The 25976-nt window shown below is 39.1% G+C and overlaps 1 protein-coding gene, 7 non-coding genes and 3 pseudogenes across 9 annotated transcripts; 10 read left to right on the top strand and 1 right to left on the bottom strand.

Moving 5' to 3' along the window:
* Positions 1–8684: 8684 nt before the first annotated feature.
* Positions 8685–11119, bottom strand: LOC103974569 (probable E3 ubiquitin-protein ligase RHC1A). Of its 2 annotated transcripts, none has more exons than XM_009389424.3 (2): positions 10888–11119; positions 8685–9825 (listed from the first exon to the last, which is right to left on the bottom strand). In XM_009389424.3, exon 2 carries the CDS (start codon positions 9747–9749, stop codon positions 8796–8798), a length of 954 nt encoding a protein of 317 aa, XP_009387699.2. In that variant the 5' UTR covers positions 9750–9825; positions 10888–11119; the 3' UTR covers positions 8685–8795. The 2 variants fall into 2 exon arrangements, with proteins under 2 accessions (XP_009387699.2, XP_009387697.2); XM_009389422.3 differs by having other exon boundaries at positions 8685–9819.
* Positions 11120–16437: 5318 nt separating this feature from the next.
* Positions 16438–16556, top strand: LOC135630521 (5S ribosomal RNA). Its single transcript, XR_010494043.1, has one exon. It is a non-coding gene; the product is annotated as a 5S ribosomal RNA (ribosomal RNA).
* A 308-nt stretch (positions 16557–16864) lies between these two features.
* On the top strand, positions 16865–16983 carry LOC135630064 (5S ribosomal RNA; annotated as a pseudogene).
* Positions 16984–17336: 353 nt separating this feature from the next.
* On the top strand, positions 17337–17455 carry LOC135630003 (5S ribosomal RNA). The gene has a single exon (XR_010493562.1). It is a non-coding gene; the product is annotated as a 5S ribosomal RNA (ribosomal RNA).
* Positions 17456–17805: 350 nt separating this feature from the next.
* Positions 17806–17924, top strand: LOC135629938 (5S ribosomal RNA). The gene has a single exon (XR_010493498.1). It is a non-coding gene; the product is annotated as a 5S ribosomal RNA (ribosomal RNA).
* A 786-nt stretch (positions 17925–18710) lies between these two features.
* Positions 18711–18833, top strand: LOC135630059 (5S ribosomal RNA; annotated as a pseudogene).
* A 350-nt stretch (positions 18834–19183) lies between these two features.
* LOC135630058 (5S ribosomal RNA) lies at positions 19184–19302 on the top strand (annotated as a pseudogene).
* A 350-nt stretch (positions 19303–19652) lies between these two features.
* On the top strand, positions 19653–19771 carry LOC135630000 (5S ribosomal RNA). Its single transcript, XR_010493559.1, has one exon. It is a non-coding gene; the product is annotated as a 5S ribosomal RNA (ribosomal RNA).
* Positions 19772–20121: 350 nt separating this feature from the next.
* Positions 20122–20240, top strand: LOC135629863 (5S ribosomal RNA). Its single transcript, XR_010493426.1, has one exon. It is a non-coding gene; the product is annotated as a 5S ribosomal RNA (ribosomal RNA).
* Positions 20241–20589: 349 nt separating this feature from the next.
* On the top strand, positions 20590–20708 carry LOC135630292 (5S ribosomal RNA). Its single transcript, XR_010493820.1, has one exon. It is a non-coding gene; the product is annotated as a 5S ribosomal RNA (ribosomal RNA).
* A 350-nt stretch (positions 20709–21058) lies between these two features.
* LOC135630540 (5S ribosomal RNA) lies at positions 21059–21177 on the top strand. Its single transcript, XR_010494062.1, has one exon. It is a non-coding gene; the product is annotated as a 5S ribosomal RNA (ribosomal RNA).
* The last annotated feature ends 4799 nt before the right edge of the window (positions 21178–25976 follow it).

The raw sequence follows: 25976 nt of genomic DNA, 5'->3' as shown, positions 1-25976 counted from the left end.
GTTCTTATCCTTATACAACTTAAACTTATCATTCAATACACATGAGCGTTCTTTTAAACTTTTACAACACATAAGTATCAACAGATCCTTAACATTACATCAGAAGTAAAGTTTACTATACAACAAAAACCATCATCCAACAAAATTAGCTCAAAAATCTTCTAGCCTTTCACTGCTTTAACCCAATTCTAGCTTTTCAGTGCGTGACAAGCTACCCTGAAAAAATTTATATAGCAACGGAGTGAGCATAAAGAGCTCAGCAAGCGTCTAACATATCCATGGCGATAAGAGAAGTTCAAGCAGGCTTAGTATCAAGTTACAAAAGTAGAAATACAAGTGTTCATTTGAAGTCATCTCATTTGATATAAAATCACAAAGGTTTACCTTGTTCAAAAATAGGCATTAGACATAACAATAGGAGAAAGGAAATTGGAGCATTTCATTGGCAAAAGAAGCATTTAGGCATATATCAAATAGCACATGAAGCATTTTGGCGCACATAAAAAGCATAAGAGTGTTTGGGGGCATAATAATGACAAACGAAACACTTCAAAGTATAACAAGTGAACCGAATAATAAACACAAGCTGTATGTCATTTTTGATGTAGCATGCATTCCATTTTTATCCAAAGCATAATATGAACTCATAAACAAAGCTTTGGATATCATATCAATAAACATAGAGGGCGCTGTGAGACCACATACATAATGTGATTCATCCATTTCTGGATGACCACCAAGCATAAGTCTCCCACGTTTGGGAGCTCCATCCACCCACGTCTGAGTGAAGTCAATGGGGCCGGCAGAGCAATCGCGGGCTCTAAACATAACTCCCTTTACCATTTCTGGCAAAGGTTCACAATATCCCACAAGACACCAGAGTACAAAAGGGTAGTATGAACAATAACATTGACACATATCAGAAGCACATGCGGAACAACGAAGATATGCATGTGCCTTTATCAAACAAGGAAATGCAAACAAAGCATTACATAATAAATTTCAGTTATACAATAATTTCAGGATGAACAATACAAGAACTTTAAAGGACTAATATAAAGCTCAATTGAAGAAGAATTTAGCAGAAATCATATTTCCAATAGGATGAAAATTGAATAGGCAAAACCCAACAAAGTTTTCAATTCTGATAGAATTTGAATGGTATATTTCCTGAATTGTTTGAGTGACCAAGCATGCTCCAAATCACTAAAAATAGATGTCATTGGAAAGCTGTATCAATCTATTTTCGGATGAACTTAGATTAATAATTTTTTGAGTTCTTAACAAGAAGTTACAACAAATAAAGTAAAGGAAGGTCAGAATTGATCATCTCTATTTTGCAGAATTGATAGAGTCAATTTAAACAGATGTTTCAGAAGGCAAACGTACTTCAAAATTACTAAATTATATGTCAAAAGAAAGATATGCGAATCTAGTTTCAAAAGAACTAAGCTTTGTATAATTCAGAATTTTCTCTAGAGAGTTATGAGCAATTTAGTAATAGAAGGTCAGATAGTAGGCATTTAAACTCCAAATCATTCAATCTTAGTGTCAAAATAAAGATATTTGAGTCTACTTTCAAATGGATTAGGTTTTACCTAAATCAGAGTTTAGTGCTAAAGGTTAGATCCAAAATAATGTATAGAAGTCAGATTACCGAAAAAATTTCAGATTCATGGCTTTGTATCAAAAGGAACCGAAAAAATTTCAAATTCATGGCTTTGTATCAAAAGGAAAGAACGGTTTGGTACTAAGCTGAAATCTTTTGAATTATGAAGAATTAAAAGGAAAACAGAGATTAGGAATTCTGTAGGAAGAGGTTAGGACACTTGCCTTAAACAAATTTGATTCCCAAATGGGGGGGAGTTGATGCAAAACCTCAATCAAATCTTCTTCTTCAATTCCTCTTCTTCTTCTTCTTCCCTTCTCTTCTCTTCTTAAACTCACGTTGGATGCAACATCTGAAGGTTACATTTAGTTTCTCCTTTAATCTCTTATTTAATTACTTTTGGTTAACACAAGAGTTGCAAAGTTTCAAGGTGGCAAGCATGCATGAAAAGTGCTAGATGTCATCCTTAGAGCAAACTTAGGTGGCACCATTAAGTTAGCTAATGACACATGTCCACTAATTTTTTTTTTTTAACTTAAATCTGAAACTTTCATAAATCATATCAAACTTCTATTATAATATTATTTAATATAAAAAAATATTAAATAATCCTCATATTTACAAATAAGCATTTACTAAATTTTCAAAAATAGGGGATATTACAGCCGGCGATGCTCTGCCGGCCCCCTCTGACTTCACCTAGACGTGGGTGGATGGAGCTCCCAAACGTGGGAGACTTCTATCTGGTGGTCATTCAGAAATGGATGAATCACAATCTGTCTGTGGTCCCACTACACCCTCTGTATATTTGATATGATATCCAAAGCTTTGGTTATGTGTTTCTGTACATGCTTTGTGTTAGGATCGAGTGCAGCGGAAATCTTTCAGCGATTAAAAACGAAAGCTGCATTCGTTCGATAAAAACTATTTTGATGCAAAAGCCGATTCTAAGATTACTTATGATTAAGTGCAATTTACGTCTAAACACAGTTTGCGTCTAAACGCAGTTTGCGTCTAAATGCAGATTGCGTCTAAGTGCAATTTGTGTCTAAACACAGTTTGCGTCTAAGCACAGTTTACGTCTAAGCTCAGATTGCATAAATCACTTGTTTAGATCAAAAGCAATTTAAGCAGAAATATAAAGATAGTGTGCTGCTATTGTACAGCTCAAAAAGTAATCTGCAAAAAGCAGATTTACGTCTAAACGCAGATTTACGTCTAAACTTTGAAACTCGTTTGTAGACTCGCAGAAGGCAATATGCAGTTGAAATCAAGACGTAAACGTAAACTGAAATCTGATGATTGTACGAGGAAAGCCGATTTACGTCTAAATGCAGTTTTACGTCTGAATGCAGATTTTTATCTAAACTTTGAAACTCGTTCGTAAAATTGCAGAAGACAGTTTGCATTTATAAATAGAATCAAAACGTAAATGTAAACTGCAAAGAAACTCGTTCGTAAAAGCGCAGAAGACAGTTTGCAGTTACAAAACATAATCGTAAACTGTAATGTATGAAAACACTGATTTACGTCTGAATACAGATTCGGAAAGATCAGCACTTAGAAACTTGTTCGTAAAGGCGCAGAGAGCAGTAGCTATGTAGGAGGTTTGCAGTAATGATAAAGTGCTCAAAGGAAATGCAAACCAGAGATTTAGAGTGGTTCGGTCAGTCTTGACCTACTCCACTTTTGGCTTCCTCCACCGACGAGGTCACCGACGTCAACTAGAGGCCTTCCTTCAATAGGCGAAGGCCAACTGCCCTTTTACAGATTCACTCCTTTTGATGGGCTCAGGAGACAACCCTTACAGGACCTTTCTCTCCTCTCTTTACAACTCAAGACTTAAAGAACAGAAAGAGGAGAACTTTAGGACTTTACACAAATTTGAGCTCTTAGAATCACAGAAAAGATCAAGAATTTGGTGTAGGTCTGTATCTTTTCAGTGCTGAATGGGTGGGATATTTATAGGCCCCAACCCAATTCAAATTTGGAGCTCAAAACGATCAAATCCCGGAATTCCGGGATCAGGCGGTTGTACCTCCTGACTGGAGAGGTTGCACCGCCTGGCAGAGCTCGAAGACTGAGCCCAGGCGGTGCCACCTCTTGACTGAGGCGGTTGCACCTCTCTGCTAGAGCTCGAAGACCGAGCTCAGGCGGTGCCACCTCTCTATCAGGGAGGTTGCACCGCCCAGTCTTGCTCGAAGACTGAGCTCAGGCGGTGCCACCTCTCTGTCATGGAGGTTGCACCGCCCAGTCTTGCTCGAAGACTGAGCTCAGGCGGTGCCACCTCCTGGCTGGGGAGGTTGCACCGCCCAGTCTCGCTGGGAGGCTTAGCCCAGGCAGTGCCACCTCCTGGCCTAGGCGGTTGCACCTCCTGGTGCAATCAGGGTCCGAATGGTTAGCTCCATTCGGCCCAATTTCAGTCTTTCAGGGGCCCAATTGCCCCAAGATTAAGCTAATGGGATCACCTCCCATTTTCCAACTTAATCAATGTGCTAACTACGATTAGATCTAAGACAATTTCTGCAGCTTTGCTTTGGTGCGTCAATCGCTTCTTCCGGCGAGTTTCCGGCGAACTTCCATCGATCATCCGATGAACCCTCGGTGATGCTTCTGCGGACTTCCGGCAAACTCCTGGACTTTGCGACGATCCACTTGGCGAGTTCCGACGAGCTTCGCTTGGCAAGCTTCTGGACTTCTCGGATCTGTTCTCGCAGAACCTCCGACGACCGTCCGAACTTCCGTCGAACTCTCGAACTTCCAATGTGATCATGAACTTGACTCCGGCGCAACTCCTACTGCTTGTCTAACTTTCATCGTAGTTAATCCTGCACACTTATCTCAACACATAGATTAGACAACAAATGACAATTGACTTCATCATCAAAATCCGAGATTCAACACTTTGGATAAGAATGATATGAATGTAACGTCAAAGACGACGTTTGAGCTTCTGTTTGGTATTTGTTATTGATATGCTCCGAAATGTTCCATATGCCGTTGATATGCTTCGGAACATTTCATACGCCACTGATAAGCTCCGAAACATTTCATTTGTTATTTATATACTCCGAAATGTTTCATTCATCATTGATATGCTTCGATATGTTCCATATGCCGTTGATATGCTTCGGAACATTTCATACGCCATTGATAAGCTCCGAAATGTTTCATTCATTGTTGATATGCTTCGAAATGTTCCATATGCCATTGATATGCTCCGGAACATTTCATATGCCATTGATAAGCTTCGAAATGTTTCATTCGTTGTTGATATGCTTCGAAATGTTCCATATGCCGTTGATATGCTCCGGAACATTTCATACGCCATTGATAAGCTCCGAAATGTTTCATTCATTGTTGATATGCTTCGAAATGTTCCATACGCCATTGATATGCTCCGGAACATTTCATACGTCATTGATAAGCTCCGAAATGTTTTATTTGTTATTGATATGCTCCGAAACGTTTCATTCGTTATTGATATGCTCCAATTACTCTATGCCCCATCTGTTATGAACCAAATATGTATGATTGAAATGACAATTGTGATTCTGCACCTAATGATATTACGTCTATGAATTCTTATATTCTGCCTTGCATTTTGAAATTTTATCTCTTTGGAAATTATCCTCTTTTGACATGGATATGTTAGTCACTTGCTGAGCTTTATATGCTCACCCCGTTGTTGTATAAATTTTTCAGGATAGCTCATCGCTTGCTTAAATGTTAAGATTGGGCTGAGGTAGTGGAAAGCTAAAAGATTTTGGGCAGATCTTTATTAGTATATATGTTTTTGTTGTATAAGCACACGCTGCATCTAATGAAATGTTGACGATGAATCTAAACATGTGGATGTTGTATAAGTTTAAAGGACCTCTCATGTTTAGGATTCTGGAATGTTAAGTTTAATTTGTGTAACGATATGAACTTATGGTAAACGTTGGTTTTGTGACTGTATAGACTCCCACACTTGTGAATTTATGTTGTGGTTATTAATTTGATGAGTTGGGTTCAGATTTTATGAATCATCGAGCAATGTGTTGTATGTTTATAAACTGCGCAGGTTTTATAGATACGAATTTGATAGAATATTTTTCAGTGTCCTCAAATGTTAGTTTGGATCTTGGATTGATTTGTTTTCTTGAATTTTAATATTATCGATATTTTAAGGGGCGTGATAATAACTCCCTTCACCATTTCTAGCAAAGGTTCACAATATCCCACAAACACTAGAGTACAAAAGGATAGTATGAACAATGAATAGCACATATCGGAAGCACACACGGAACAACAAAACGTACTTGTGCCTTTACGAGTCAATCCGAAGTAAGCAATAATCTTTCACAATTATATTCAGATTTGAAAGAAATTGAAAGCAAGGGCACATATGGAATCCAAGCAATCACATACAACTCAATTCAAATAAGAAGGTTAGATGAATTCGATATCCAAAGGAATGAAACTAGAATAGGCACACATCGAAAGCAAATGCGGAACAATGGGTTATACATGTGCCTATATAAGTCAATGTGATATAGCATAAACGTTACACAATATGTTCAGGAATGGTAATAATTTATAGACAAGAGCAAACAAGAGTTCAAACATTAATATAAGCCACAATTGAGTGAAGGGAACTGAACCAAATCTATTTCCAAACGAACGAAAACAGAAGATACGAAATCGATCAAAGCTCGATTTCTGATAGAATTCAAAAGGCTCATTGGATAAATACTTCAGATTGTCAATTATACTCCAATACCCTCAAGAAGGTTATTGTCAAAAGATATATCAATCTATTTTCTGTTGAAATAAGTTTCATACGAATCATGGTTTCCAACAAGGAGTTACCTTTGATTTGGTAACACAAGGTCAAAAATAAAATCACTATTTTGCAGAATTCATAGGGTCGGATTCAACAGATAATAGGGTAGGCATTTGAATTCTAAATTTGTTAATCTATATGTCAAAAGAAAGGTCTACAAGTCTATTTTCGAACGAAATTAGTTTGGTACAAATCAGAATTTCCAACAGGGACTTATAGGTATTTTAGTATCGAAAGGTCAGAAATTTTGATCCCTGTTCTGCAGCATCTATAGGCTCATTTGAAACAGACGTTTGGGTAAGTATTCGGTGTCCAAAATCTACAAAATCAGTGTCAAAAGAAAGATATAAGAGTCTAATTTCAAACGAGCTAGGTCCTGCCTGAATCCATATTTGGTGCTAAAAATTATAGCTGAAATAGTATATAGGGGTCAATTTACCAAAAAAATTTCAGATCATTGGTTTTATGTCCAAAGAGAGAAATATCAGGTTCTAAGCATAAATCTTTCAGAATCAATATAGGAACATAGACTAATATTTCTGTAGGATGGGGTTATAACACTTGCCTTTGAGAATTATGACCCCAATTGAGAAGATTTGAGTAAAAAACCTCAAAGCCCCAATTTTTTTCTTCTTCTTCTCCCTTTTTTTTTCCTCTTCTTCTTTCTTTCTTTCTCTGTTCATCCACGTAGCTGCCTTCTCTGGTTCCTTAAACGAAGGCAGAGAGGCTTAAACGGTGGGATTTATATTTTTATACATTTTGTAGTTTAATCCTTGTATTATTATATTTACAATTATTTTCTTAGAGTTTACATATAGGTCCTCAGATTTTTTTTTTTTTAACAAATCCTCCAAATCTAATGAATAAGTTCTCAGATTCATACTTTGGCTCTTTTATCAAATTTAAAATAGATACTTACATTACAACTAGAAACTTATACGAAAATTCAGAAATGAGGGATGTTACACAATCATGGTCTCTTCCTTCGTAAACACTCTCCACTTCAGCTTCATGCATTTATTGATGCCGATTGGGCAAACAACTTTGATGATAGAACATCCACATCGGGGTATATTGTTTTCCTTGGAGCTAATCCAATCAGTTAGAGTTCTAAGAAGCAAAAGACTATCGTACGGTCTACAACTAAAGTTGAATACCCGTGCCATAACCACTGTCACTACCAAATTTAATTGAGTCACAAATTTGCTTAAGGTACTCAACATCAACTCCACTCCTACAATATATTGTGATAATGTCGAAACTACCTATCTATGCACTAATCCGGTGTTCCACTCCTGCATGAAACATATTGCTATTGACTTCCACTTTGTGCAAGATCAAGTTGTCCGCCATCAACTACGAGTTTCTCATGTTCATTCGGTTGATCAATTAACTTTTTGCATTACATCGATCCAAGATTTGTGTCCTTGATAAGAGCACCATCTTGTAAGGGCATAATAGTAGATAATATTTCTTTAACTATATGAGAAAATCTCTCTACTCTATTGAGCGAAATCCTCCCTCGTAATCTGTATAAATAGGAAAGGAACATGTTAATGCAAATTAACTTCTTCTATAATAATATTTGTCTCTATCCCTTTTTTTCTAACATTTATCACGTCAAATTGACAAACAAATTTGACCATAATATTAACCACATACATAAGGAAAATTAGTTACACAATACGACCAAGAGATAAACCAGAAATTTCCAAATCTAAATAGAAAAATAACTAGCTTAATATATGTGGCGTTCATACTAATATTTTCAGTGCCTAGTTTGCCATCAATCATTGAGATTTTAACAATGGAAATGAGATTAGTTAAGTTTCAGTAAGAATCAAAAGTTGACTATCTCGAAGTGCATCAAGATGAAAATATATAATCATAAATCTAAAACTAATACAACAAAAGAGTTGTGGATCCAAAATCCTAATGATGTATTCACTATAATAATTGTGTAGCTCCATACACCCAAGAGCTCCACCTGGCATTCACTCATGTGATTTATTCATGGAAAAATATGTAGTTACAAGGAATATCGTAAGAAATGAAGACGTGGAAGCAAATAGAAACAAGGGATTATCCTCAATGAAAACGGCTCTCCAAGGATCAAATCCTAATGAGAAAAATCATTTTTCTCAACAGTTACAAGCACCAAGAAACAGAAGAGAAGCCCTAATATTACATGGTTTCTGCTTTGTTAGAATGGAAATTATGATGGAAGCATTCACATTCACAAAATAGTAAGCCACAACGTACATATTCTTGTTATTCAGAATATGTTTCATGAACTTCCGGAGACAGCATATGACAAGGTCTTACACAATTTGTGAAATGATAACTAAAAGTAAGGTCTTAATAGTCGAAGGGCCAGCCAGAATAATGCATCTGATTGATATCTTCCTGAACAGCAGTAGAACTACTCCCACCTGTCCCATTTGTGTTAGAGTTAGTGGTGATTGCAGTGCCATATGGCCAAAGAAAGGAGAAGAGATTTCTCCTGGCTTGGCTTTCTCCACCATTTTCCCTAGTAGTATAACTGTTGATGCTTGAACCATCACCAAAATACTGGTTTCTACTTCGTACATGATTTCCATGACCGGAGGCTTGGGATGGCAGCCTGTGGCGACAAACTGGGCAAGAATTGTGTCGGACTAACCAAGGGATGATGCAGTCTGAGTGATATAAATGCTTACATGGCATTTCACGTGCTTCAGATCCCAACTCAAATTTGTCTTTGCAAACTGGACAGTGTGAATCACCTCGAAGATGCCTCTGGTTGATCTTCACGATGGGCATGGCATCAATTGCTGATTGCGAAGCAGGTGGTGGGCCATGGTGGTTATTCCTGCTAAGCTGTTCGATGAAGTCTTCAAATCCAGAACCAAAAAAGTAGTGCCCCAAGTTAGCACGACTCATCCCAACTCCAGTGCCACCATTAAATAGAAGTTCAGTCTCTCCGTTAGATGTATGCAAAGGAAGCTGGCCACGAAACAGCAGCCAAGGCTCGAGTCCAAATCTTGTCCCATTTCCCATGGGAACACTGGGTCTACCATGGACATCAAACTCCCTGCTGCTTCCTCCCATTCTTTGCCTTATCAATGCAGAGAAGGCATCGATAATTCCAAACTGATTGTTGTGGTGATCATTAGAGTCCACTGCAAAATAATCAAATGGGTTCAGTCTGTCGTCTAGCTCATTCAGTTCTTGCACAAAGCCTCCATTACAGTTGGGGCAGGTCATGTCCCTTCCAAGTGGCTGAACTGCTCGACTGCAAACAAAACACCAATGTGTATTTGCTCTTGACATTTTCCTAGCACTTCAGATCACTATGAACTTGGAAAACTGAACACTTGTTTGAGTCAGACTGTATAGACTCCTGCACCTTCCAAGGTCAAAGTCATAATAGAACAATCACATAAAATTTACATAAAAAATGCAGTGTTTTCAGCCTCTCCAATCAAGCACCCGAGCAATTGAAGGAAAAAACAATGATGGCTTACATGGGCGCATAACCTTCAGTTTGCTGGTTATATAATAAAATATATTAGAGCACCAAGGATGAACCATAAACTAGTCTCAGAGAGAGAAAGAGAGAGCACATATCATCTGTTTGAACAACATCCACTCATGATAAACTCAGAGATGTCAATGCACTATCCAAATTTACAGCATAACATGTTAAAATAAGACAAACAAGAAAATGAAAGAGATATAGCACTAAGTATGACATCCAATTGAGTGTAAGGAAATTACAGATGCATATCCATAGACAACTATATCCCTAATAAATCAGGCTACACCATGACCAGTTTCAATAGGTAAAAAATTTGCAGAAATTCTTACTGTTAATCGTTTATCAACATTGCAAGTTATCGAACGTGAGCATCTTAGTAACAAATACAGAAGCTTCAGATCCTCCAACTCCAAAGTAAACAGAGTAATCTGATCTAACACTCAGATACAGGAGAGATCCCTCAAAATTCCTATTGTAAGTGCTTCTTGATTATGAGCAAGACTCTAGGCAGACCTAACATGCACCACCGTTATCATTATATTTGAGCTCCGAGGTTCTCATAAGCATTGGAGTATTAGCTACCACGTTGTTGTTGTCCTTGTACAATTTTCAGTGAATTTTGATTCTCGTCCAAAATTAGTAAAAATCTATTCTTCTTTCATAACAGTGTGGAATTACTATGTTAATAACAGCAAAATCATAATGATGACGTTATAGATTAACCATCAGTTTTGTGGTTTTTTCTTATAAAATTAAAGAGGGATATAATACAGGCACAGATTTATCCCCAAACATGGAATGTCAACCACTTGTATCCTCCATCGGAATTCATCATCCAAAAGGGGAAAGCAAGAAAGATCGAGAGTATAGAATGGCGATTAGCATCTACCATCAAAACAACGTTCAGAGGAGTAAAGAGGGTTACAGTACCTTGAGGAGGAGGCGTTGAAGATAAGGTGGGAGAGAGCGCAAGGGCAAGCCTTCCCACGACAGCCAGCCTAGCAAAAGGGTGAAGCGAAGAAGGGTTTCGCAAAGGGATAATGGAAGGGAATAGAGATAAATTTGGGATAAGGCATGAGATGCAGGTGATGAGAACAGGTCGGTGATGATGGAGACCTCTGGACTGCCGCAATCACTCGCCCAACTTTGTCACACGCATTTTGAACCTTCCGAGTAAGAACGTCTCACCGTTACAGAAGAATATCTATATCATATCTGGCTTAACCAATTTTACAGTAAGGTGTCTGATGAGACGGTGCCCATTATATGGGCCCGAAGATTACCCATTAATGCCGCTCCTTTACTTGTACGGAAGAACGGTACCCAAAAAAAAATTAAGGCTCTTTTATCAAAACAATTCGGATGATGGGTTTTACCTATATATTTTTTTCATGGTCTATTTTATTTAAAATTTTAAAAATATATTTTTTAATCAATTCGATCCTTTATATTAATCTGTCAACCTGATTCAAACCCCATCGACCTTTTATATTAATAATATTTTTTTATTAATATAAAATAATAATAAAAATTATTATCATATAATTATTATTTTTAGATCTGTCGGCTTGATCTAAAATAATAATATTTTTTTATCATATAATTATTCAAAATTATTTTTTATTTAAATTATCTAAAATTTTTAATTATGTATATCATTATAAATATTATTTTTAAAATTTATTTAAGATTAATTTATTAATATAATTGTATAAATTATCAATCCAGACCACTATGTTGGCTACAATATCACTACAAAAATGTAAATTATATTCTAAATATCTTATAAATAATAAAATATTATTATAATTTATATCACATAAACCTATTATCTTATGCTACTTGACAAATATTAGTCAGATAAAACTTTGGGATATATATTATCAATAATATTTACTAAACTTTTTAATCTAATTATATAAAAATTGATTCAATAATAAAAATAATTATAATAATTATTAAATATAAAAACTTTAATCAACACAAAAATTTATATGATGATAATAATCATGATAAAATAAAATTATTCTTTTCTGTGAAAATAAATATTATTGTATAATTTTTCTCTCGTGTATTTAATAACCACATAATTTTTCTAAAATAATAAATGAAAACTTAAATACCACAAGCAATTAAATTTGAAATACCAAATGTCAATCCAATTAAATTTTACAAATAATTTTTCATGTCATATGAAAAAACTAAAATATCCCTAATTTATTTTTTCTGTTATGATATTTTATAAATTATGTAAAAGACCCAAATAGATCAATCAACCCTATTCAATTGGGTAAGAGCCACAATGAATTGAAAAATCCTAAATATGACCATCTAAATTAGGCCTCAAAGCCAACCAAATCAATTAAACCATTGAGTGGGGGTTGGTCAAAATAAGGTTCAGTTAAAATTAGGATGGACCAAAGTCCAAATCTATCAAACTAAAATTTAGCTCGATCAAAATCTAAAAATTTATCAAAATCTAAAGCCCAAATATAAACGAAACTAAATCTAGTCAAAAAGTCAAAATTCAATCAAAAGGTAACATTTAGTCAAAATTAATTTTGACCTAATTTAAGTCCAAATTGAGGTGTTGCCTCAATCACACACCTCATCATGATTATTGCGGTTGTATGTTCCTCACCGATGGCTACTATTGACCAACATTGACCAACTAAATAGCAAACCAATTGCTATTGTCGCGTGACATCCACGTTGTGATGAGGACACTGTTAGGAATAAGTCAGCACTAAGAGGAAAGGGAGGTGAATTAGTGCAGTAGATAAAAATACGTCGGTTTAAAAATCTTCTTAGAATAAAAACTGATTTCGATACATTGAGTTTAACTCGAAAGCAAAAGAAAGTGTGTAATATGAAAGTTAAGCAAGTAAGGTAGTTTGCAATAAATGTAAATAGTAAAGCATAAATGCAAACCAGATTTTATAGTGGTTCAATCTTCGTGACCTACATCCACTCTATTGATTTCTCTTATGTCGAGGCCATCGGCATTCACTAAAGATCTTCCTTCAGCCATAATTTTTAGCACCAAACGTGGATTTAGACAGAACCTTGTTCATTTGAAATTAGACTCTTATATCTTTCTTTTGACACTGATTTTGAAAATTTTGGACACCGAATACTTACCCAAACGTCTGTTTCAAATGAGCCTATGGATGTTGCAAAACAAAGATCAAAATTTTTGACCTTTCAATACTAAAATGCCTATAAGTCCCTGTTGGAAATTCTGATTTGTACCAAACTAATGTCATTTAAACTAGACTTATAAACCTTTCTTTTGATATATAGATTGAAAAATTTAGAATTCAAATGCCTATTCTGCTATTTGTTGATTCCGCTCTATGGATTCTGTAAAACAGTGATTTAGTTTTGGACCTTTGGTCACTAAATCAATGGTAACTCCTTGTTGGAAACCTTGATTCGTATGAAACTTATTTCATCAGAAAATAGATTGATATATCATTCGATATTAGCTTTCTTAAGGGTATTGGAGCATAATTGATAATTTAAAGTATTTGTTCAATGTGCCCCTTGAATTCTGTCAGAAATCGAGCTTTGGTCGATTTCGCATATTCTGTTTCATTTGTTTGAAAATAGATTCCATTCAGTCCCCTTCACTCAATTGAGGCTTATGTTGGTGCTTGAATTCTGGTTTGATCTTGTCTATAAATTATTTACATTCTTGAATCCTTTTGTGTAACGTTTATGCTATATCGCATTGACATATATAGGCACATGTATATCCCATTGATCCGCATTTGCTTTCGATATGTGCCTATTCTAGTTTCATTCCTTGGGATATTGAATTCATCTAACCTTCTTATTTGAATTGAGCTATATATGATTGCTTGGAATCCGTGTATACTCTTGCTTTCATTTCATTCCAAATCTGAATACATTGTGAGAGATTGTTGCTTAAATTGTATTGACTCGTAAAGGCACATGTACGTTTGTTGTTCCGCGTGTGCTTCCGATATATGTTATTTATTGTTCATACTATCCTTTTGTACTTTGGTGTTGTGGGATAATGTGAACCTTTGCCAGAAATGGTAAAGGGAGTTATGCATAGAGCTTGTGATGCTCTACCGGCCCCCTCTAACTTCACCTAGACATGGGTAGATGGAGCTCCTAGACGTGGGAGACTTCTGTTTGGTGGTTATTTAGAAACATTTCGGAGCATATCAATAATGAATGAAACATTTCGGAGCTTATCAATGACGTATGAAATGTTCCGGAGCATATCAACGGCATATGGAACATTTCGAAGCATATCAACAATAAATGAAACATTTCAGAGCTTATCAATGATTTATAAAATATTCCGGAGCATATCAACGGCGTATGGAACATTTCAAAGCATATCAACAATGAATGAAACATTTCGGAGCTTATCAATGGCGTATGAAATGTTCCGGAGCATATCAACGGCATATGGAACATTTCGAAGCATATCAATAATGAATGAAACATTTCGGAGCTTATCAATGACATATGAAATATTTCAGAGCATATCAACGGCGTATGGAATATTTCGAAGTATATCAATAACAAATACCAAACAGAAGCTCAAACGTCGTCTTTGACATTGCATTCATATCATTCTTATCCAAAGCATGTACAGAAACACATAACCAAAGCTCTGCATATCATATCAAACATACAGAAGGTGTAGTGGGACCACAGACAGAATGTGATTCATCCATTTTTGAATAACTACCAGACAAAAGTCTCCCACGTTTGGGAGGTCTCTCACGTTTGGGAGCTCTATCCACCCACGTCTAGGTAAAGTCAGAGGGGGCCGGCAGAGCATCGCAGGCTCTATGTATAACTCCCTTTACCATTTTTGGCAAAGGTTCACAAATCCTACAAACCCCAGAGTACAAAAGGATAGTATGAACAATGAATAGCACATATCGAAAGCACACGCGGAACAATAAAACGTACATGTGCCTTTACGAGTCAATACGAAGTAAGCAATAATCTTTCACAATTGTATTCAGATTTGAAAGGAATTGAAAGCAAGGGCACATATGGAATCCAAGCAATCACATACAACTCAATTCAAATAAGAAGGTTAGATGAATTCGATATCCAAAGGAATGAAACTAGAATAGGCACACATCGAAAGCAAATGTGGAACAATGGGTTATACATGTGCCTATATAAGTCAATGTGATATAGCATAAATGTTACACAATATGTTTAGGAATGGTAATAATTTATAGGCAAGAGTAAATGAGAATTCAAATATTAATATAAGCCACAATTGAGTGAAGGGAACTGAACAAAATCTATTTCCAAACGAATGAAAACAGAAGATACGAAATCGATCAAAGCTTGATTTCTGACAGAATTCGAGAGGCTCATTGGATAAATACTTTAGATTGTCAATTATGCTCCAATACCCTCAAGAAGGCTATTATCGAAAGATATATCAATCTATTTTCTGTTGAAACAAGTTTCGTATGAATCATGATTTCCAACAAGGAGTTACCTTTGATTTGGTAACACAAGGTCAAAAACAAAATCATTGTTTTGCAGAATTCATAGGGTCGGGTTCAATGGATAATAGGGTAGGCATTTGAATTCCAAAATTTTCAATCTATAGGTCAAAAGAAAGGTCTACAAGTCTAGTTTCGAATGAAATCTATGTGGTACAAATCAGAATTTCCAACAGGGACTTATAGGTATTTTAGTATCGAAAGGTCAGAAATTTTGATCCCTGTTCTGCAGCATCTATAGGCTCATTTGAAACAAACGTTTGGGTATGTATTTGGTGTCCAAAATCTACAAAATTAGTGTCAAAAGAAAGATATAAGAGTCTAATTTCAAACGAGCTATGTTTTGCCTGAATCCACATTTGGTGTAAAAAATTATAGCTGAAAAAGTATATAGGGGTCAGTTTACCGAAAAAATTTCAGATCCTTGGTTTTATGTCCAAAGAGAGAAATATCAGATTCTAAGCATAAATCTTTCAGAATCAATATAGGAACATAGACTAATACTTCTGTAGGATGGGGTTAGAATACTTACCTTTGAGAATTATGGCCCTAAATGAGAAGATTTTAGCAAGAAACCTCAAAGCCCTAAATTTTTTTTCTTCTTCTTCCCCCTTTTTCTTCTCTTCTTCTTTCTTTCTTTCTCCTGTTCTTCCATGCAGCTGCCTTCTCTGGTTCCTTATGAACGAAGGCAGAGAGGCTTAAATGGTGGAATTTGTAATTTTGTGCATTTTGCAGTTTAGTCCTTATATTATTATATTTACGATTAGGTCCTCAGGGTTTACATATAGGTCCTCAGATTTTTTTTGTTGAACAAATCTCACAAATCTTATGAATAAATTCTCAGATTCATACTTTAGCTCTTTTATTAAATTTAAAATAGATACTTACATTATAACTAGAAACTTATACGAAAATTTCTTTAATTAGGGATGTTACAATAGGCGAGGGACGAAGCAAGCGAAACGGGTGCGATCATACCAGCACTTAAGCTTCGGATCCCATCAGAACTTCGAAGTTAAGCGTGCTTGGGCAAGAGTAGTACTAGGATGGGTGACCCCTTGGGAAGTCCTCGTGTCGCACTCCTTTTTGCGTCCCGAGATACGAAACATCTCCCGTAGGCCTCCGAGACGATTGTTTTGGGGCTCGGGGAGAGCTTTCCGGAATGGGGTCACAATAGCGATTCCGAGATCGTTCTAGAAAGTGTCGATGGTTGCGGCGCGCGCTTGCCGTGACCGATACACAATCGTTGGGCTAGGGCTCGGAGAGAGCTTGCAATAGGGGTTTCATAATCGTTCGAGAAAGCGCCAATGGTTTTGTGATGGGCAAGAGGCTCTGGACGTTGATGCGCCGGCCGCGACATGCACATAGGCGAGGGACGAAGCACCTGAAACGGGTGAGATCATACCAGCACTAAAGCTCTAGATCCCATTAGAACTCCGAAGTTAAGCATGCTTGGGCAAGAGTAGTACTAGGATGGGTGACACCCTAGAAAGTCCTCGTGTCACACTCCTTTTTGCGTCCCGAGATACGAAACATCTCCCTTAGGCCTCCGAGATGATTGTTTTGGGGCTCAGAATTTGCCGTGACCGCTACACAGTCAGTATCGTGGGGCTCGGATAGAGCTTTCCGGATTGGGGTCGCAATAGCGATTCCAAGATCGTTCTAGAAAGTGCCGATGGTTTTGGCGCACGTTTGCCGTGACCAATACACAGTCATTGGGCTAGGGCTTGGAGAGAGCTTGTTGCAATAGGGATTTCATGATCGTTCGAGAAAGCATCGACGGTTTCGTGACGGGCAAGAGGCTCCCGACATTGATGCGCCAGCCGTGATGTGCATATAGGCGAGGGACGAAGCAAGCGAAACGAGTGTGATCATACCAGCACTTAAGCTTCGGATCCCATCAGAACTCCGAAGTTAAGCTTTCTTGGGCGATAGTAGTACTAGGATGGGTGACCCCCTGGAAAGTCCTCGTGTCGCACTCCTTTTTGCGTCCTGAGATACGAAACATCTCCCGTAGGCCTCCGAGATGATTGTTTTGGGGCTCGGAATTTGCCATGACTGCTAAGTAGTCAGTATCGTGGGTCTCGGAGAGAGCTTTCCAGATTGGGGTCACAATAGCGATTCCGAGATTGTTCTAGAAAGTGCCGATGGTTTCGGCGTGCGCTTGCCGTGACCGATACGCAGTCGTTGGGCTAGGGCTCGGAGAGAGCTTGCAATAGGTATTTCGTGATCGTTCGAGAAAGCATCGACGGTTTCGTGACGGGCAAGAGGCTCCGGACGTTGATGCGCCAGCCGTGATGTGCACATAGGCGAGGGACGAAGCAAGCGAAATTGGTGCGATCATACCAGCACTTAAGCTTCGGATCCCATCAAAACTCTGAAGTTAAGCGTGCTTGGGCGAGAGTAGTACTAGGATGGGTGACCCCCTGGGAAGTCCTCGTGTCACACTCCTTTTTTTTATACAAGTCATAGACAAAGCCAAGTAACTCATAGAGTGCGAATGCGATAGTTATGACTACACATGCTGTAGATTATAACTACCTGTGGGTACATTATTTGGCATCATTCCCAAGATCTTTAGCTACTAGCAAAATTAAATTTGATAAAAATATATTTTTCTCTTCGGGTGAAGTGCTCGGTTTTGAGATCATGCTCCATAAAGGATCTTGAGTCTCTAATAATCTCTTTCAAGAGCTGAGCATTGTTTGTGTGTTGACATTCAAAGATTCTATTACATCTCTCCTTCCATATCCACCAAATAGCGCATCTGAAAGTAACCTTTGCCAGTTGTGTAAGAGGCCCTTTTCTTGAGAAACATTGCATAAGGTCGCCTAGTTCTTGGTGCAAGTTTGGTTGCGGTAGTCTATTGATTATGTGTCGCACTCCTTTTTGTGTCCCAAGATACGAAACATCTCCCGTAGGCCTCCAAGACGATTGTTTTGGGGCTCGGAATTTGCCGTGACCACTACGCAGTTAGAATCGTGGGGCTAGGGGAGAGCTTTCCGGAATGGGGTCGCAATAGCGATTCCGAGATCGTTCTAGAAAGTGCCGATGGTTTCGGCGCGCGCTTGCCGTGACCGATACGCAGTCGTTGGGCTAGGGCTCGGAGAGAGCTTGCAATAGGGGTTTTATGATCGTTCGAGAAAGCGCCAACGGTTTTGTGACGGGCAAAGAGGCTCCGGACGTTGATGCGCCGGCCGTGACGTGCACATAGGCGAGGGACTAAGCACCCGAAATGGATGAGATCATACCAGCACTAAAGCTCTGGATCCCATCAGAACTCCGAAGTTAAGCGTGCTTGGGCAAGAGTAGTACTAGGATGGGTGAAACCCACCCTAGGAAGTCCTCGTGTCACACTCCTTTTTGCATCCCAAGATACGAAACAAATCCCGTAGGCCTCCGAGACGATTGTTTTGGAGCTCGGAATTTGCCATGACTGCTACACAGTCAGTATCGTGGGGCTCGGGGAGAGCTTTTCGTAATGGGGTCGCAATAGCGATTTCGAGATCGTTCTAGAAAGTACCGATGGTTTCGGCGCAAACTTGTCATGACCGATATGCAGTCGTTGGGCTAAGGCTCGGAGAGAGCTTGCAATAGGGGATTCATTATCATTCGAGAAAGCGCTAACGGTTTTGTGACGGGCAAGAGGCTCCAGACCTTGATGCGCCGGCCGCGACGTGCACATAGGCGAGGGACGAAGCACCCGAAACGGGTGAGATCATACCAGCACTAAAGCTCTGGATCCCATCAGAACTCCGAAGTTAAGCGTGCTTGGGCAAGAGCAGTACTAGGATGGGTGACACCCTAGGAAGTCCTCATGTCACACTGCTTTTTGCGTCCCGAGATACAAAACATCTCCCGTAGGCCTCCGAGACGATTGTTTTGGGGCTCGGAATTTGCCGTGAACGCTACGCAGTCAGTATCGTGGGGCTCGGAGAGAGCGTTCCATATTGGGGTCGCAATAGCGATTCCGAGATCGTTCTACAAAGTGCCGACGGTTTCGGCGTACACTTGCCGTGACTAATACACAGCCGTTGGGCTAGGGCTCGGAAAGAGCTTGCAATAGGGATTTCGTGATTGTTCGAGAAAGCATCGACGGTTTTGTGACGGGCAAGAGGCTCCAGACGTTAATGCGCCAACCGTGATGTGCACATAGGCGAGGGACGAAGCAAGCGAAACTGGTGCAATCAAACCAGCACTTAAGCTCCGGATCCCATCAGAACTCTGAAGTTAAGCGTGCTTAGGCGAGAGTAGTACTAAGATGGGTGACCCCCTGGAAAGTCCTCGTGTCGCACTCCTTTTTGTGTCCTGAGATACGAAACATCTCCCGTAGGCCTCCGAGACGATTGTTTTGGGGCTCGGAATTTGCCGTGACCGCTAAGTAGTCAGTATCGTGGGGCTCGGAGAGAGCTTTCCGGATAGGGCTCGCAATAGCGATTCTGAGATCGTTCTAGAAAGTGCCGATGGTTTCGGCGTGCGCTTGCCGTGACCAATACGCAGTCGTTGGGCTACGGCTCGGAGAGAGCTTACAATAGGGATTTCGTGATCGTTCGAGAAAGCTTCGACGGTTTTGTGATGGGCAAGAGGCTCCGGACGTTGATGCGTCAGCCGCGATGTGCACATAGGCGAGGGACGAAGCAAGCGAAACGGGTGCGATCATACCAGCACTTAAGCTTCGGATCCCATCAAAACTCTGAAGTTAAGCGTGCTTGGGCGAGAGTAGTACTAGGATGGGTGACCCCCTGGAAAGTCCTCGTGTCGCACTCCATTTTACGTCCCGAGACACGAAACATCTCCCGTAGGCCTCCGAGACGATTGATTTGGGGCTCAAAATTTGCTGTGACCGCTAAGTAGTCAGTATCGTAGGGCTCGTAGAGAGCTTTCCGGATTGGGGTCGCAATAGCGATTCCGAGATTGTTCTAAAAAGTGCCGATGGTTTCGGTGTGCGCTTGCCGTGACCGATACGCAGTCGTTGGGCTACGGCTCGGAGAGAGCTGCAATAGGGATTTCGTGATCGTTCGAGAAAGCATCGACGGTTTCATGATGGGCAAGAGGCTCCGGACGTTGATGTGCCAGCCGCGATGTGCACATAGGCGAGGGACGAAGCAAGCGGAATGGGTGCGATCATACCAGCACTTAAGCTCCAGATCCCATTAGAACTCCGAAGTTAAGCGTGCTTGGGTGAGAGTAGTACTAGGATGGGTGACCCCCTGGGAAGTCCTCGTGTCGCACTCCTTTTTGCGTCCCGAGATACGAAACATCTCCCATAGGCCTCCGAGCCGATTGTTTTGGGGCTCGGAATTTGCCGTGACCGCTAAGTAGTCAGTATCGTGGGGCTCGGAGAGAGCTTTCCGGATTGGGGTCGCAATAGCGATTCCGAGATCGTTTTAGAAAGTGCCGATGGTTTCGCCGTGCGTTTGCCGTGACCGATACGCAGTCGTTGGGCTAGGGCTCGGAGAGAGCTTGCAATATGGATTTCATGATCGTTCGAGAAAGCATCGACGGTTTCGTGACGGGCAAGAGGCTTCGGACGTTGATGCGCCAGCCGCGATGTGCACATAGGCGAGGGACGAAGCAAGCAAAACGGGTGCGATCATACCAGCACTTAAGCTCCGGATCCCATCAGAACTCCGAAGTTAAGCATGCTTGGGCGAGAGTTGTACTAGGATGGGTGACCCCCTGGGATGTCCTCGTGTCGCACTCCTTTTTACGTCCCGAGATACGAAACATCTCCCGTAGGCCTCCAAGATGATTGTTTTGGGGCTCAGAATTGTTGAATCTCGGATTTTGATGATAAAATGAATTGATGGGTTAATTGATCTAATCTATATTATTGAGTTAAGTGTGCAGGAGTAACTACGATAACCAGAAAATACAAAGCAATAATACCGGAGTCAAGATCGATGGACGTTTAAGAGTCCGAAGAATCGTCGGAGATGTTGCCGGAACCAACCGCGAAGAAATCGGGAACCTATCGAAATTTTCGGAGGTTCGCCGAAGAGATCATCGGAGGTTCACAGAGATCACCGGGAAGGCTTGGCTACTCGTTAAAGTCATCACAAGATCGGGAGCTTGTAGGGAGTCCGTCGAAAGAAGTTCGTCGGAAAGCTCGCCGGAACAAGACTCGACGTTCGCGGTTGAAAAATTGCTTAAGATTTTTTTTTGTTATGTAGTTCACTTGTAATTAGGATTAGGATTAAGAGATAATCCTATATCCTGGTTAGGGGCCAATTGGGCCCAAAGTCAGATTTGGTTTGGGCTAAAATTAAGCCAAACCAGTGAATCGGAGAGCCAGGTGGTGGCACCGCCTGGGCTGGGCGGTGACACCTCCTGGGCTGGGCGGTTGCACCGTCCAGCACCCGAGCGCTGGGCGGTGGCACCGCCAGCATCGGGAACATAAGAGAATTCAAATTTTTTGGAGCCCAAATTTGAATCCTCTTGAGGCCTATAAATACCCCTCAAGTCTCAACTGAGAACACAACTCTTTGAGTAGCAAGTGATTGAGAGAAAAGTCTTAGAAGAGTCTTTGCCTTTCTTGTTTTCAATTTGCTAGAGAGTTCTCCTCCTTCTTTCTTGCTGAAGATTTGTAAGAGGTTGAACTGCTTGTAAAAGGTTGTAAGAGGGGTATTTGCCCTTCCATTTCAAGAGATTTGCTAGTGGAAGGTGGGAGCCTCATCGAAGAGGGGCCTCGCAAGTGGATGTAGGTCATTTGACCGAACCACTCTAAAATCGACGTGATCTCTGGTTTGCATTTCATTATTGCTATTTACATTACTGCAAACCTTCTTACATGCTTTAGTTCCATATTACCTTTGCTGTGCAACTTTAAGAATACGCTTTCAAGTTAAGCTTTTCAAGTTCCGTTCTTATCGTACGAAAGATTTGTCGAAAACCAACGTTTTAATTCGCTGCACTAATTCACCCCCCTCCTCTTAGTGCTGCTTCGATCCTAACAATTGGTATCAGAGCAAGGCTCACTCTTATATTTGGTTTAATACCCAAGAGAGATGGCTTACTCCGGCATGAATGAGGGTCATTCTATCACACGTCCACCCTTGTTTAATGGGTCGGATTATACTTATTGGAAGACTCGGATGAGGATCTTCCTCATTTCTATGGATTTCGAGCTTTGGACTATTGTTGAAAACGGATTTCAAAAATCTTCTCTTCCGATGAGCGAATGGAATGAATCGGAGAAGAAGGTTTTTGCTTTAAATGCAAAGGCTATGAATGCCTTGTTTTGTGCACTAGATAAAAATGAATTTAATCATGTTTCAATTTGTGATTCAGCCTTTGATATTTGGAGAACTCTTGAGGTCACTCATGAAGGCACTAGCCGAGTGAAAGAGTCCAAAATCAACATCCTTGTGCACTCTTACGAACTTTTCCAAATGAAACCAAGTGAGTCCATCGGAGACATGTACACCCGGTTTACGGATGTCATCAATGGACTCAAAGCTCTTGGTAAAGATTTTACTAACTTTGAACTAGTAACTAAAATCTTAAGATCCCTCCCTAAAAGTTGGGATCCAAAAGTTATGGCCATTCAAGAGGCCAAAGACCTTAAAGCATTCCCTCTTGAAGAACTCATTGGGTCTTTAATGACCTACGAAATGACATGTCAAGCTCATGACGAGCTCGAGAACCCCCTTCCAAAGAACAGGAAGGATATGACACTCAAATCACAAAAAGACCACTTGAAAGGAACATCAAGTGATGAGGATAGTGACAATGACATTGCACTTTTGACTCAAAAATTTAAAAAATATTTAAGAAATAACAAATTTAAAAATAATACAAAAAATAAATTTGAACAAAAGAAGGACCAAGTGATTTGCTATGAATGCAAAAAACTGGAACACTACAAGAACGATTGTCCTCAAGCCAAAAAGAGAACATCAAAGAAGGCGCTCAAGGCAATGTGGGATGATTCAAGTGCGTCCGAAGAAGAGGAGTCCAACACCGAGCAAGTTGCTCATTACGCGCTAATGGCTTTAGAAGAAGAGGTATGTGATTTATTTAATGAAGATTTATCTTTTGAAGAACTCTCTATCGTTTTTCATGAATTATTTGATGAATGTAGAACTGTTAGCAAGAAGTTAAGTATCTTAAAGAAAGAGCATGCTTTGCTACAAGATAAGTTTGATAGTCTTCAAACTCCTCCATGCTCTAAGTGTGAGCATTTAGAAGCAATAAAAAATGAAAATTTGCTTCTTAAAGAAACCTTAAACAAGTTTAAGGTTGGTAGCAAAGGATTAGATATGATCCTTGCACACAAGGGTCACGTCGCAAATAGAAATGGAATTGGATTTGTAAAAGGATTACATCAAAATCCTACCACTTTCATAAAAGGACCTACATTACATGTTTCCTCTTATATGAAATGCAACTTCTGTTGCAAATCCGGACATATTGCCTACAAATGTCCATTTAGGAAAATTAGTTCACAAAAATTAATATGGGTTCCTAAAGGAACAATAAAGGATTCAATAATAAATAACAAAGTTAGTGGATCAATTTTTTAGGCACCCAAAATCAAATGGGTACCTAAAAGTCATCCTCTTTTGTAGACAAACCCACAAGCTAGGAGCAAGAGATAGTATCTCGATAGTGGATGCTCAAGACATATGACTGGAGATCCATCTCATTTCTCTATGCTCACTAGCAAAGAAGAAGGGTACGTCACCTTCGGAGACAACAACAAAGGCAAAATCATTGGCAAGGGAACTATTGGTAACAAATTTAGTTTTTCCATTGATGATGTTTTACTAGTTGATGGATTGAAACATAATCTCTTGAGTATTAGTCAACTATGCGATAAAGGTTATATCGTTAGATTCGAATCAAATATGTGTATTATCGAAAAACCAAACAATAACTTGACTATGATTGCATTAAAACAAAATAATGTCTACACCATCAACCTTGATGAACTAAGTAATGAAATGTGCTTCTCCGCTCTAAATGATGATGCTTGGCTTTGGCATAGGAGATTAGGCCATGCAAGCATGAAACTAATATCTAAGATCTCATCTAGAGATTTAGTACGAGGGATTCCAAATATGAAGTTTACTAAGGACAAAGTATGTGATGCATGTCAACTAGGTAAACAAATAAAAACTAGTTTCAAACCAAAAAATCAAATTAGCACCACTAGACCACTACAATTGATCCATTTGGATTTATTCGGACCAATTGACACAACAAGTCTAGGAGGAAGCAAATATGCGTTTGTAATTGTGGATTACTATACTAAGTACACTTGGACCTATTTCTTAGTCCACAAAAGTGATTGCTTCAAGTGCTTCTCTAAATTTTGTAAACTCACTCAAAATGAAAAATGTTTCATGATTTCATCAATTCGGAGTGATCACGGTGGCGAATTTCAAAACTGTGACTTTCAAAATTTTTGTGAAGTTAATGGATACAATCACAACTTCTCCACTCCGAGGAATCCCCAACAAAATGGAGTAGTTGAAAGAAAAAATAGAAACCTACAAGAAATGGCAAGAACTATATTAAATGAACATAGTTTACCTAAGTATTTTTGGGCCGAAGCCATAAATACGACTTGCTACATCATAAATAGAGTCCTAATAAGACCATCCTTATCAAAAACTCCCTATGAATTGTGGGATAACAAAAAACCAAATATTTCCTATTTTAAAGTTTTCGGTTGTAAATGCTTTATTTTGAATGAAAGGGATGTCTTAGGAAAATTTGATGTTAAATCCAATGAAGGCATCTTTCTTGGTTACTCTTCCGTTTCTAAGGCTTTTCAAGTTTTTAACAAAAGAACGTTAGTAATAGAAGAGTCTATTCATGTAGTTTTTAATGAAATTTCTAATTTAAAGAAAAATAATTTTGATGATGATCTTGGTTTTGATAATTTGAATTTAAATGAACCTCCTCCTCAAAATAGCAACTTGGATGCACCTTCTTCTAAAATTTCCTTACCCAAGGAATGGAAGTATATAGATGCTCATCCAAAGGAGCTAATTATAGGAGATATATCAAAAGGGGTTCAAACTCGTTCCTCTTTCAAGAATTTTTGTGCTAATGCCGCCTTCCTTTCTCAAATTGAACCTAAATGCATTGACGAGGCCATAAAAGATGATTTTTGGGTTATTGCAATGCAAGAGGAATTGAATCAATTTGAGAGGAATAAGGTATGGAAGCTTGTTCCTAGACCTAGTGACCATTTAGTCATTGGTACTAAATGGGTCTTTAGAAACAAGCAAGACGAAAATGGTATCGTGGTTAGAAACAAGGCTAGATTAGTGGCCAAAGGTTTCAACCAAGAAGAAGGTATCGATTACGAAGAAACCTTCGCTCCCGTGGCTCGATTAGAAGCCATAAGGATGCTCCTTGCCTATGCTAGTAGTAATAATTTTAAACTATTTCAAATGGATGTCAAAAGTGCTTTCTTGAATGGTTTTATTTCCGAAGAAGTATATGTCGAACAACCTCCCGGATTTGAAAATTCTCTTCTTCCTAATCATG

The sequence above is a fragment of the Musa acuminata genome, chromosome BXJ3-1 (assembly GCF_036884655.1).
Source record: "Musa acuminata AAA Group cultivar baxijiao chromosome BXJ3-1, Cavendish_Baxijiao_AAA, whole genome shotgun sequence".
Lineage (NCBI taxonomy): Eukaryota > Viridiplantae > Streptophyta > Magnoliopsida > Zingiberales > Musaceae > Musa > Musa acuminata.
This window is presented reverse-complemented; position numbering and strand designations above follow the sequence as displayed.

Coding starts and splice junctions, on each gene's coding strand:
- LOC103974569 (XM_009389424.3), bottom strand. CDS start 9,749: ATGTCAAGAGCAAATACACATTGGTGTTTTGTTTGCAGTCGAGCAGTT.